Source organism: Echiichthys vipera, assembly GCF_963691815.1.
Source record: "Echiichthys vipera genome assembly, chromosome: 2".
In the NCBI taxonomy this organism is placed as follows: domain Eukaryota; kingdom Metazoa; phylum Chordata; class Actinopteri; order Perciformes; family Trachinidae; genus Echiichthys; species Echiichthys vipera.
This window is the reverse complement of record NC_139827.1, coordinates 21,833,294-21,846,093: the sequence shown is the minus strand read 5'-3', so window position 1 is coordinate 21,846,093 and position 12,800 is coordinate 21,833,294. Positions and strand designations below refer to the sequence as shown.

The window sequence follows — 12,800 nt, the reverse complement described above, 5'->3', positions numbered from 1 at the left end:
ATCAAAGACAACCACAACAGCAGTATGAGACATAATGCAACACAAACCCATCAATCCACCTGCCCTCTGCCCCCTTACTTTTCAGTGACTACATGTTACTGATGAATGCAAGCAACAAATGTAGGCGAGCTGTATATGAATGTTATGCATATGTGACAGATCTAGAATTGCTTACTGTTATATCCCTCATATAACATTATTTCAATCGTTTAAGATTGTCAGATTGGTGGGATTATGAAAAAAAGGGCCTTATGTACTTTTTTGGTAGCCTTTTCTCATTGTTTTATGTATCACATTCACTTACTTTGGATAAAACAAAACAGTTTTTTTACTTAACTTATGTTCATGCACTAATCTTTACTCTAACCTCCCTGTGTGTCTTCTGGCCCCTCATACAGTAGTGTCTTTGTTTTTTTTCCACACAGTACATAGCCTTTGAAATATATTCTGTTCTTTCATGCTTAGTGCTGGCTGCCTCCCCTCAGGCATATTTAGCAGTATTTCCTCCGCCTATTCCCCATCCTCTCTTATATTGTGAAGTTGCTTTTTGAAACATAAGGCATGATGTGTGGAGGCTTTACCAGAGGTCTGCATGGGTCAGATTCTGCCTCATTTGCATATATACTATCACAGTGTAGTTCCTTGAGCCCCAAGGCAATATGTGATATTGGATGCATGTAACCCCTGGATGACAGGCTCAGAAAGTCTAGGTTGATAAGAGATTAATAAACACATAGAGGCTAGCAGTGACCAGAAATGTTTCTGAACTAAAAGTGTCATTGTTACTATTTTGTGCTAGTATCAGTGTCAGATCACAACACAAAACTATTTAGTACACCCTAAAGTGGCTTATCCTGCTTCATTGGCTCCAATGGCTAAAATTCTGGCTAAAACAAAACACACATTCTGATGGTTTAAGGTGTAATGAGAAATACTTTTGTGAAGTTCGATCAAACACATGGTGAAACAGAACATGTTTTGCATACAGTTGTAATAACAGTAAGACAGTGAATGTCAGTGCGGACTTACTTCATTTGACAATTTTGATCACTATTTGAAACATGGTATCTAGTAGCTGAAAAATGTCAATGTGTCAGATTTGGTAGCATTTGAATGAAGACTTGTGAAGATATAGATGTTAAGTGATGTTGCATATTCTGAAATATATAGTGATGCACTTGAATTGATCATAGTTTGCAGTGAGGCAGACTTTTGTCACAAGTCAGTGGATGTGTTAAAAAAAATGTCCAGCTCTGTAGGACTTACGGTTGTTTTATTTAGATTTTTTGAATTTTGGAATGTAAAATGTCTAGAAATGAAGATTTGTTGAAATGAGTCACACCCACTTTAATCAATCATTGCCACATTTTTTTTCATCCCTTGAGACATGCCCTTAGATCGTGCAAACCAAATTTTGCACAAATCCATACAGTCAAATAGTGAGTCCTCATAAACATAAGATTTTGAAAGTGAGCCATTTTGTTAAAATTGACTGGCTTCTAAAATCTAAAACAGAGTGACATGTCAAACTTTCCTTGATAACTTCAGATCAACACAGTCAATCAATGATCCTGACAACTTTTTGGCAAGATTGGTCCAATGATATCTGATGAGATGGCAAAAACAGGTTTTTAAGTGAAAATGTCCCAAAATCTGACATATTTAGAGCAGAAAACCAATGAAGCGAAGATGCAGAATAATTTAGAGATTGAATTAATGAAATAATTTCGATTGTAAGCCAAGCCGTTTTTGAGAGCATTGCTAAGATCTGAACTTGAGACCCACCTGCCAATTTCATGGATGAAAAATGAGAAGAAGAAAAAACAAAAACAAAAGCCTACATTTAAAATAAGCTAAAACAAAATAAGACGTGTTTAGTGGGTGTATGTTTTTTGATGAATACAAGGGAAATTGTCCTAGTGAACCGCAACAACTATGGACTGATGGGTGAATTAAATGAAATATTTTTCATCACAATCTCTAACATTGTCATCCTCACTGTCGACAAGTTCATTGCACAAGAGGTGTTATAACTTTGTAGTATACATATTGATATGAGAGTTTTTCTTTCATCCATTTGAACACTTGTTATTTATATAGAGAATGTTTTTTTCCTGCATAAACGCATGGCCCAACACAGGAGAGCTAACTCCTCAGGCCTGGACTCTGCTGTCCACTTACATCTCAAGGAGAAAGCCCACTCCTCTGATGACAACAATGTCCAAATCCTGGTCAGAGAGAAGTGATGGTTTGAAAGAGGAGTAAAAGAAGCCATCTATGCAAAGTAGAGAAACCATCTCTAAACAGAGGAGGAGGTCTGAGTCACCACTTATCTCCAATTTACAATGCAGCCCTTTCATCCCTTCCCAGGATATTCAACAATCTAACCTCAAAGAACAACTGTTCACAAATGGCCTCCTGTGACTCAAACGGCTGTCGTTAAGACTCAATAGAGCACTAACAAAGTCCAAACCAACTTCCCACCAACTTCATATCAAACTTGATACAAATCGACACCAAATCTTTCGATAATGCAACAAAATCAGAAAATAAAATGTGGACTTTTAAACATCAGATCTCTGTCATCTAAAGCTGTATTAATACATTATTTGATATCAGATAACCATATTGATGTTCTCTGTCTGACTGAAACCTGGCTTTGCCTGCTGCCGTGGTCCTGTGTGCTGGTCCCTGCTGATATTGGTGGTGCCTGCTGCCCTGGTTATGTGTGCAGGTCTCTGCTGATCGTGGTGTAGCCTGCTGCCGTGGTCCTGCATGACGCTTCCTGCTACTTCAATAACTATTAGTCATTTATTCTGTCACTAGTCTTTTAAATTATAAAATTTGTAGCCATAAAACACCATCAGTGGTATGTCTTGCTGTATCGTAGCTGCTATTGCCACTACTCATCATTGAATATGTTTGTCATAATTATTTTCATTTTCATGTTCTGTCACCCTGGATGTGCGTGTTCCTGCTGTTCTGCTATGCAGACTGCCATAACATGTCGGTCATGTTCACATTACTATAGATATTGTTATAGTTACTGTTACTCGCTGGCTGCTTGCATCTCTGGAAGTGTGTCAGTCTCTCAGCCTTTTGTCTATCTTTGTGTTTCTCTCTTTCTCTCTCCTTTTCTTCCTCCCCAGCCGGTCAAGACAGATGGCCGTCCTCCACAGAGCTGGGTCTGTCCGACATTCCTGCCTGTTAAAGGGAAGGTTTTCGTTGCCACCGTACTCTATGGGGGAATTGTTGGGTCTATGCCTACTCTGTAGAGTGTCCTGAGATAACTTTTGTTATGATTTGGCACTATAAATAAAATTGAATTGAAATTGAATTTAATTTAATTGAATTATACAGCTACATGGCAGAATGAATGCAAATGTTTGTTTGAATCTGTTATGATTTGGCACTATAAATAAAATTGAATTGAAATTGAATTTAATTGAATTGAATTATACAGCTACATGGCAGAATGAATGCAAATGTTTGTTTGAATCTCCTCCGGCAACATGCAATACCTTCATTACAATTGTCTCCCAATCAGCCTGCAATTTTCATAAAAGACAATGTCCCCTGTTACACTGCAAAACAGGTTAAGCAGTTCCTTGAAGCTAAGACTATTGAAACAATGAAATGACCAGCCGAGAGTCCAAATCTAAACCCCATTGAGAATCTCTGGCAACGAAGTAATGGCTATGAAACCCACTACAGTGACCAAACTGTGAAGACTGCAAGAAGAATGCAGTGTTTCCCATACATAGACCAATGTCAATACCAGCAGCTCTCTCTCTTTCACCTCACTGCAGCCTGCATGTGCTGACAGTCTATGGTGTGCACGCACAGTTTCGCTCTCTGACTTCTGGTTGGTGCTGAAATCTGAGCTAGGGATGTAACATCTTCAACCGCTTGTCCCTGTCAGGATGCCAGTCTATCGCAGGGCACATAGAGACAACCACAAACAAAACTCAACTCACACCTACTGGCAATTTTAGAGTATTCAAATAACCTAACACGTGCATGTCTTTGGACTGTGAGAGGAAGCCAGAGAACCTGGAGAAAATCCACACAGACACAGGGAGAACATGCAAACTCCACACAGAAGGGCCAAGCCCGGAATCAAACTAGCGACCCTCTCGCTGTGAGGCAACAGTGCTAACCACCATTCCACCGTGTCGCCCCCATCACGAGGCAGTCAAAACAATGAAAATTGGCTGAGATGAAAAATGAAAAGAATGGCGCTTTCTATATTTGAATTTGTTTGCTGATGTTCTCCATCAGTCCTCTCATTAGACAGAGGTGCAAAGATGGCGCAGCCGCAGCAGGTCGCACAGGAATTTTTTTATAAGAAGTTTGAACTCAGTTTTGTCTTTTTGAAGTGAAAGAAGTTGGGTATCTTCATCCACTGATTTCCTGTCCTACTCGCTGTTAGTGACACAGGCTGGCAGCGGTGCGTAGCAAGTTATTACATAGATAGTCAGTAAGCTACGTTTACTAGTCTGTGTGTATATGCAGGTGAAGAGAGACGGAGGATGAACTCAGAGTAGAGAGCTGTAGCTGGTGAAACTAGTAGTTAAGTTGTTAAGTTTTAGTAAATGTAGAGTTTCATATTTCCTGACACTGGTTTGTTTCTGTAAACAGCGCCTCTGCGAACAGAATGGTATTTATCATGTGCAGTAGGAATATGAATAACCTGCGTTCTGTGCTCATGTAAACACCATATCCTGAATATAATCATAAGCCTCACAAACTGGATGTTCATGTCCATGCAAACACACTCATTTGTTATTGTGCAGAGAAAAATATAGATGTGCTGATATTCCTTAAAAAGCATGCCAAGCCTTAGTTTCTTTGTTTTTTTATTTCAATTATTGCATTTGTATAACTTTTAGAAAGAGAAGGAAATGTGCCCTTTTTTGCAGTTTATACCTCAGAAATGATCATTCTCTCATTTGAAAGAGAAAAGACAAGAGACTAGCCTATATATTTTGTAGATTTTATCACTTTTTTATAATTTTTATCACTCAAACATCGTATTGAAAGCTCAAATCCAATAGTGAGTTCAGTCAGTGTATCCTTACATCTCTACTGATCAGTCTTGTGAAATTGTGTTAAGTAATAGCATTTCTGGTCTAGCTGGGGTATCGTTTCTCCCTCTTTTTGTCAGGCACCTGACCTGGTTAAAGATTGTCCAACCAAATCTGATAATAAAGCAAAAGAAAAGGCAACAGTGTCTGTCTAAGCCTTCTAAATTCAGACCAGGCAAAAAGAGGTCTCCGTACAGCCCTGCACCCCACATTGCTACATGTGGGAAACACTGGAATGGACCAAGATCAAACCAGAGCAGTGTGAGAAACTAGTGATGTCCTGTGGACGCAGGGTTGGATATGCTGAATCATTCAACGCAAGGGCCTCTACATTTCCTGTTCCCTAAGTAAACATTGTTAAAATCTCTCTCTCTCTCTCTCTTTCTCTCTTTCTCTCTCTCTCTCTCTCTCTCTCTCTCTCTCTCTCTCTCTCTCTCTATATATATATATATATATATATATATATATATATATATATATATATTTATATATACACTGTATATATTTATATATATACAGTATATATAAATAACATGAAGTTGCATGAAGTCAGTGCAGTGACAATTAAACTAATATGCATGTTTTTATGTTCATTAAAGTTGACAATAGTAACTGGATGAGATCATGTATTTGGGCAGCTATAGTGTACACACACACACACACACACACACACACACACACACACACACACACACACACATACATGCACTACTATTGAACCTCTATCAATTTTATCATCACTCTCATGTTGCATCACATTACATTAAACCTTTTAAACCACATCTTGTAGCTTTCTCACGCAAACTCCCACATAAACACAAAACCATATAACACCCTGGCATTTAAATGACACACACGTGTCTTACCGGAGTGAAGTTCATGACTTTGAGGATCCAGATGGTCAGTGCCAGGTTGACGATCATTGTGACAAGGAGGAGGAGGATGAAGAAGTACAAGCATCTCTTCCTCCAGCCATAGATTCCCACTGCTGGGTAAACCTGGGCGCCGCATACTGAAGCTCCCCGCTGGTGGAGTGGGTTGGGCTGCGCCGCAAGGATATACTGCTCCTGGGTCATCTGCAAGGGACACAAATTTGAAGAATATATGTTAAGAAAAATTAATTGATTCACTTTTTTTACTCTTTGATGAAAAGAGATGACAAAATTGTTTACTTTTGTAGTTCATTCAGTTCCCTGCAGATACTAGACAAGCATGGCAGCAAAGATTTCAAGGAGAAAAAGAGGGAAAGAAGATAATGACCTCCGTGCAGTGCAGACAAAGATAAGGCAGAGAGAGAAGATGGTGAACTTTTGGGGTTTTGGTCATGGTGATGGGAGGGTGGGAACTGTATTAAACAGGTGAAAATAAAGCGGAAAAGCAAAATAAAATAAAAAAGGAGAGAGAAAGATAGGGACAAAGCGTGAGACATTGAAAGAGTTTGGAAGTGAGAGAGCAGGGGCGAGCTTAAAAGAGAAAGACCGAAGCATAAAAAAAAAGAGTTGCTGTGGTGAAGTGGAGAGATAGCAAGGCATCGAGGAGTAAGAGATAGAAGGAAGGAAGGAGAAAGAGTTAGAAGGGGCAGATAAGACGGCAGAGGAGGTCAGAGTCCATTAGTTGTACTGCACCAGGAGGAGTCAGTGGTGGTTAGAGATATGGACACTGGCTGCAAGGCACAACAATCTCTGCCCATCTTTCTAACTCTCTCTCACACTCCTCACTTTGCTCTCTCTACCTCAAATTATCTCTCTTTCTCCCCTCTCACTCGCTAATTCACTTCCTATCTTGCCTCTTCCTCTTTATCAGTCTCTCGCTCTCTCTCTCACACACACATAATGTCTTTATTTGCTGAGGCTGCATGACCTTAACACCTCACTGACTGTTGATCCCCCCCCCCTGCAATGCTTTTTCTCCATATAGTCTCACATGATGATACCAACAAGCCTTGATGGGAAACAAAAATGCTGACTCTTGCTTTGCCTGCAGAAATAAAAGAAAATGCAGACTTAGCCTGTTCAACTTTTGTAGGGTTTTCAGTGGATGAGATTCAGAAGCAAATATCAATCTGTAATCTGTCTCCACATGGGTCCTGTTTCTCTTACACAGAGAAGCAAAGCCTGAGGTCTTATAGAGCTACTGATGTTATGCCACTGTTTAAACACTTTCTAAACTTTACTTTTAAGTAACTTTAGAGATTGCTGTGTATGAACAGCCCTTTCTTATTCCCAGGGCATGAAATACCACCGTTTTTTCATGGCCCTCCATGTTAAGCACCAACTGTGCAAAACTCACCGGACTTTAGACTGTAAAATCGTCCTCGGTGAAATTAGATGCTCAGAGCAAGTTTTCCAGGATTAAGAGCACCAAACTCAAAGTAAGGAGGCATGTTGGGGTGGGGTGAAACACTAAACTTTCACCCAGTAGATTGTGTCCCATTCATTCATGTCATGTGTGTCACTGTAGTTACGTTACAAACATACTTATTTTAACCAAACACAATCTTTTCCTGTGTGTGTGTGTGTGTGTGTGTGTGTGTGTGTGTGTGTGTGTGTGTGTGTGTGTGTGTGTGAATTCACAATGTTAACCACATGTTCCCTGTGTTTAAAGCCCCTACTGTGGAGGGCTACTCAGGGCAGTGCCAAAGGATCCTGAAAAAGTATGTGACCAGTTTGGATGAGAATGGGTTGATATGGATATTGTGAGAATATTTAATCTGACCATGGATACTGTAGATTTTATGCAACATTTACATTCTTCTGACCTAACTGATTATAAATGTATAATTTGCAGGATAATCAAAAAACAAAACAATGTAAAGACTCATAATCCCTTTCAATCATCACTGCCCACAAGGCGCAGATGGGTAGACGCATAAGACACCCTTTAGGGTCTGTATGATACAATGACATCCTGTGTGATTTGATATCCTTCAGTGTTTCCCTTGCTCCTCATCTCTCTCATCTGCGCCACTATCGGTCAAACAGACAGCACACAGCATTACTCAGAGCACAGCAGCTCCACATAGCGGAGAAGGGGGACCAGGAGCATGTGTTGTACAGAGGTGTGGGTGTGTTAATTTGTGCTTTATAATATAACCACAGTGAAAAGAAATTCTAATTTGTAGATTTGCTCTTTCCAACATCACTCCCTCTCTTTGTTCACTCTCCAGCTCACTCTTTTGAATGCTGTGTTTTTGCAAACAACAACTGACCAACCTGCACAGTCCTCTATCTTTAAAAAAAACAAAAACTTTTATGAAAGCACAAGTATCTCACTAAAATAGCCAATATAGGCAAACCGAAACTAACTTTTCCTAACTGTCCATGTGGAAATCCCAGTATACTCAACTAAAATCCAGCAGTCTAATTTCAACAATCTGATACCAGTCTGAGCATCCCAGCATGATGGTGTGTTACAGAATCTAACTCAGTGGTTGTGTTTTCCTTTACACTTCAGGAGCCATTTTCCACCTGAATTAACAGAGACATTGGGTGACTGGGCTTTGATAAGACAGAGCCAAAACACATCAAATCCAGGCGGAAATGCACTCAAGATGCAATGAAGATTCAATCAACCAAAACATCTCCAGGGATGCACATAAATATGTTTGGCTGCAATAATAATGAAGAGTGAATATCAACAGCAACATCAGAGAACAAGGAAAAAACAATTAATATCATATTTAAAGGAGATGATGAAAGTGTATGACATATATCAAAATATTTTGTTTTGGCATTTATGCATTGAGTATTTGGTCTCAATGCAATCCAATCAATGTATATCTAGACAGAAGCTGGATATGAGACATTATCGCCAAATGGAATTTGCTTAATGTTTGTCAAGTGGTCAAATGGATTGATGATGTTTTCCCTTTCCACAGTGAATACATTCTCCTGCCATATTCCCAGCTGGTTCATCTGTTAATCTTTAGGTGCACCTGTTCCGTCTGTGCAGATGCAATGCATGTGAATCAATGGCATTGCTGTGAAAAAAGAGCATTGGAAAGGGCTGGTGATAATTGTATCTCAGTTTTCACTGTCCACACTGAATCAATAGCACCTGTGTCTACCTGTGTGCTCACATGTTTCCTGTGTGTATACTGGAGTTTTCTGTGGTGCCTTGGATATGCTCATATTTTTTTCCTGCATGAATCAACAGTGGGAATCAATACTACACAATTACCTGTGTGGTTTTTCAAGGGCAATAATGTGAATCCGCAAAGGAACCGATGTAACCAGGTTACAGGTAGGTTTACACAAACAAGGGATTTAGATAGTGATAAATATTAATAATTATCCATGAGTACAGCAGCAATGAATTAAAGCTGCAACATTTAGTCAACTGATTAGTCCACTAACAGAAAAATAACCTGCAACTATTTTAATAGTCGATAAATCATTCAAGTTATTGCACATGAATACTAATTACTCTTAAATATTGAGACTCCCTCGTTTTCTCTGTTTTGTATCATAAAGCTTAGCGTATTTTCTTCTTTTCTCATCCATCCAGCATTCATTGTTTGTGGTCACTCTAACAACATTTCCAATTACTCAATCACTAGTGATTTGCATCCTCACTTATACCTTGTCACTATTTATTATCTTACGTGTGTCTTCTTTCACTCAAAGCCATGCATGGTTATCAATCCAACTCAACATCTTGACAAAATAATATTCTCCTCTCCCTAGTCCCCTAATTCAGTGTACTTGTCACCATTTCCTGCTTGTTTTCCCTTCATTCTTCTCTATTTTTCAGTCATTTCTCAAACTTTTTAGTCTTTACCTTCCATTACTTAATGCAGATCTAAAGCATTTGTTCTGTCCTTGTCCTCACTCACCCATTATATGCCTATCACTCTCTCTTATCTTTACTTCATACATCTCTCCATCTCCACATACTTTTAACTCCTGCTTTCTTTACTCACCTCATTTCTTTCTTCCTTTGTGCTCTGTTCTTAACTAATCATTTTTGTTCCCCCCTCTGTTTCTTCACTCCTTTCTTCTGTATTAGGACCCCCCCCCCCACCCCCCCTAATGCATTTTTTAGATTGAACTGACAACAAAGTCATCAATCAATCCCATGGTGCAGTGTGATGGAACAATGATCTCAGCAGACAGTCAGCAGCTGACTGTTAGGGCACTGATGTGGCACTTTCTACCTGTAGCATTATTGTGAGAACACAACTGTACAGAAGGTGTAAGGCTCTTAAAAGACTGAATATGGGTTGTGTGCATTTCTCTTTAGATTAAGTGTTTTGATGCTTTCAGGGTATTTCTATAGCACCTCAACCTGCTTTATCATAAAAAAAAGACGGGGAAATCTCACTTTTTATAATTAAAGAACACAAAAATGCCCCTCTTACACCCTTGTAAACATTTTGGAACATTAAAAGGATTTACCTTTCACTCCATGGATTGGTTACAGTAACCCTAAGGGTAATATACAGGTATAAGCACAGGTCACTACATGACAATGGTTAACAGGTTTAGGTTATCAATTGTCATGTAGTGGACTCACATATGGCAAGTCTAGATAGGTCAATATCATAAAACACTCAAACGGTATCCCCGTGTGACACCATGACTTGAGCTGATCAGCTCTTTATTTTGAGGATTAGAGAAGATGAGAGATGTAGAAGAGCGGGGGAAAGATGAAAGATGCAGATGAGGGACACGGGGAAGGAAAGAAAATATATGATCGTGCCTCGTACACGTGGCTTATTCACCCCCACAACCCCTCAAAAAGAGAAGCTCAAAATAAACTTAATAAGAGATGAGAGGACAGGATAGGACATATTTCTTGTAATTGTCTTTCATCTTTCAAGCAGCTCAATTTCACTTAAAAAAATTACTTTCCAAATTCATTAAGACAAATGTGCGCTCACATGGCAAGCCACATGTTTTTTTTGCAGTGGATAAGAAATCATGGTTTGGTTCAGGCTGGAAGCAAAATGAAGGTGGATATCATTAAAATGATGGCAGTGTAAACTAAATTGTCTACTAAACTAAATTCAGTCACATGCTGTGATTGCAGTTCTGTGGGCATTTTATTTTTTGATGTAAAACTGAGCTTCCCATACAGAATCATCTGAAACTGCTCTCTTTGTGGGAATGAATGTTAATACATGTGGGATGTGAAGTTTATGTCAAGTCAGATTCAGCTTGGTGGACGTTGCCAATAGAGGCAAGAGGCGTGGAGTGTGGTGACTGATATACAAGTCTTACAAGACTTATAATGTATGTGAAAGCTTGTTAAATTGACAGAATGAAGGATATGGATGGATTTGATATGGACACATGAATACATTATGAAAAAAAGGATGGACGAATGGACTTGTAGACAGGAAAGTCAGGCAGCTGAATATTTCGCTTCATAGCTGAAATGCGTATCAAAGTGCAATTACTATGCGCACAAGGCCAATTGGTGCTGCTCCTATATGTGAAGTGCCAGAGGCGATCCAGTGTATCTGTCAGCCAGCATCAAACAGCCTGACTCTCCTCTTTTCTGCTTATACTTAATCAATACCATTGCTTTAATTTCACTACACTTCTGATGGCTTTGACATTCTCTCTCTGTTGGCCTCTTTAATGTGAGCTCCTAAGGAAAGCATTTGTAGGACCTCATGAGGAAGTGCTGTTAAAGGAGTTTTTGTGTCTGGTTGTCTGCTCAGCGTCACAGGAAGACAACGGTAGATAAGACATTTGTATACTTGTTTCAATAGGAGATAAAATGTGTTTTACAACCTCAAACCCTCCTAGGGTAATAAAAATACCAGAACTCCAGGATGAAGGACCCCTTTTAACCTAAATCAACGTCAAATATGACCGCAATCCTAAACGGAGGAGCGGTCTCTGTTGGGAGACAGAGGGACTTTCATTAATAAAATCTAAACAACAGAACTTTGTGTATAAGTTTGGAAAACCGTTAAAGTTGATGTTTCATCGCAACTGGCTGTTCAAAGACATTCTTGCAAGTGTGGAACAGTATATGCATTATTTGTATCTTGTTGTGATTATGTTTATGTGGTTTCAGAAGTGCAAAGTCTCTGTCTAATTCCTGAAATATTTTGTGTTTCAATAATAGGCCCATCACTCAGTATCTGTATCTCTTAAAACTGTCGGCCTAAAGATTTTGGTTTAATTGGATATCAGAAAGCTTAATAATGGAAAATCAACCAAAGATAGTTTAATCTTCCCTTTTTAGAATTTCGGCGTAAAAAGCAGTTGATTCGCTCAGAGCCAAAGGGTTGGGTTTGGCCAAGACCCCACCTCTTCGTTCAACTGTGAGATAAAGGAACAGACAGAGCTGTCCTTAACTCTCTTCTGCATCTTCTCTCTTCGCACCTCTGACCCCCTCTGTTACTTAACCTCCTGCACTTATCTCTTCTCCCCTCTTCGTTCCCTTTGTTCTTTTGTCTAACTTTGTTAACCCAAAGTTAGCAAGAGACGTTGTTTTCTTACTTAAGTATTTTTGTTTATTAATCTATTTTTACCACGCAACTTTATAAATTTCTACGACACGTTTTTATTTTTCCTAAGTATAGTAAAACCCCTCGTGCTGTTCCTTTTGTCCGGTCGAAAAAATTGCATCAAACTCTAGTTCAGAACCGGTCAGAACATTTTTGTCAACCCACAAACAACAGCCAGAGGCAAGCCACCTGAAGAGCCGGGATGGGAGCAGACGAGCCCGCTGATCCAACCGCGCAGCTGACCCAGT

General features: G+C 39.4%; 1 protein-coding gene across 1 annotated transcript in view; it reads right to left on the bottom strand.

Annotated features, from left to right (window-relative positions):
• LOC310961613 (zeta-sarcoglycan-like) overlaps nt 1-12,800 on the bottom strand; it is a gene marked incomplete at both ends in the record, with an annotated part of 392,549 nt that overhangs the window by 175,429 nt on the left and 204,320 nt on the right. The window contains one exon of the mRNA XM_083933745.1: nt 5,954-6,163. Coding sequence (XP_083789871.1) covers nt 5,954-6,163 — 210 coding nt within the window. The remainder of the gene's footprint in view (nt 1-5,953; nt 6,164-12,800) is intronic.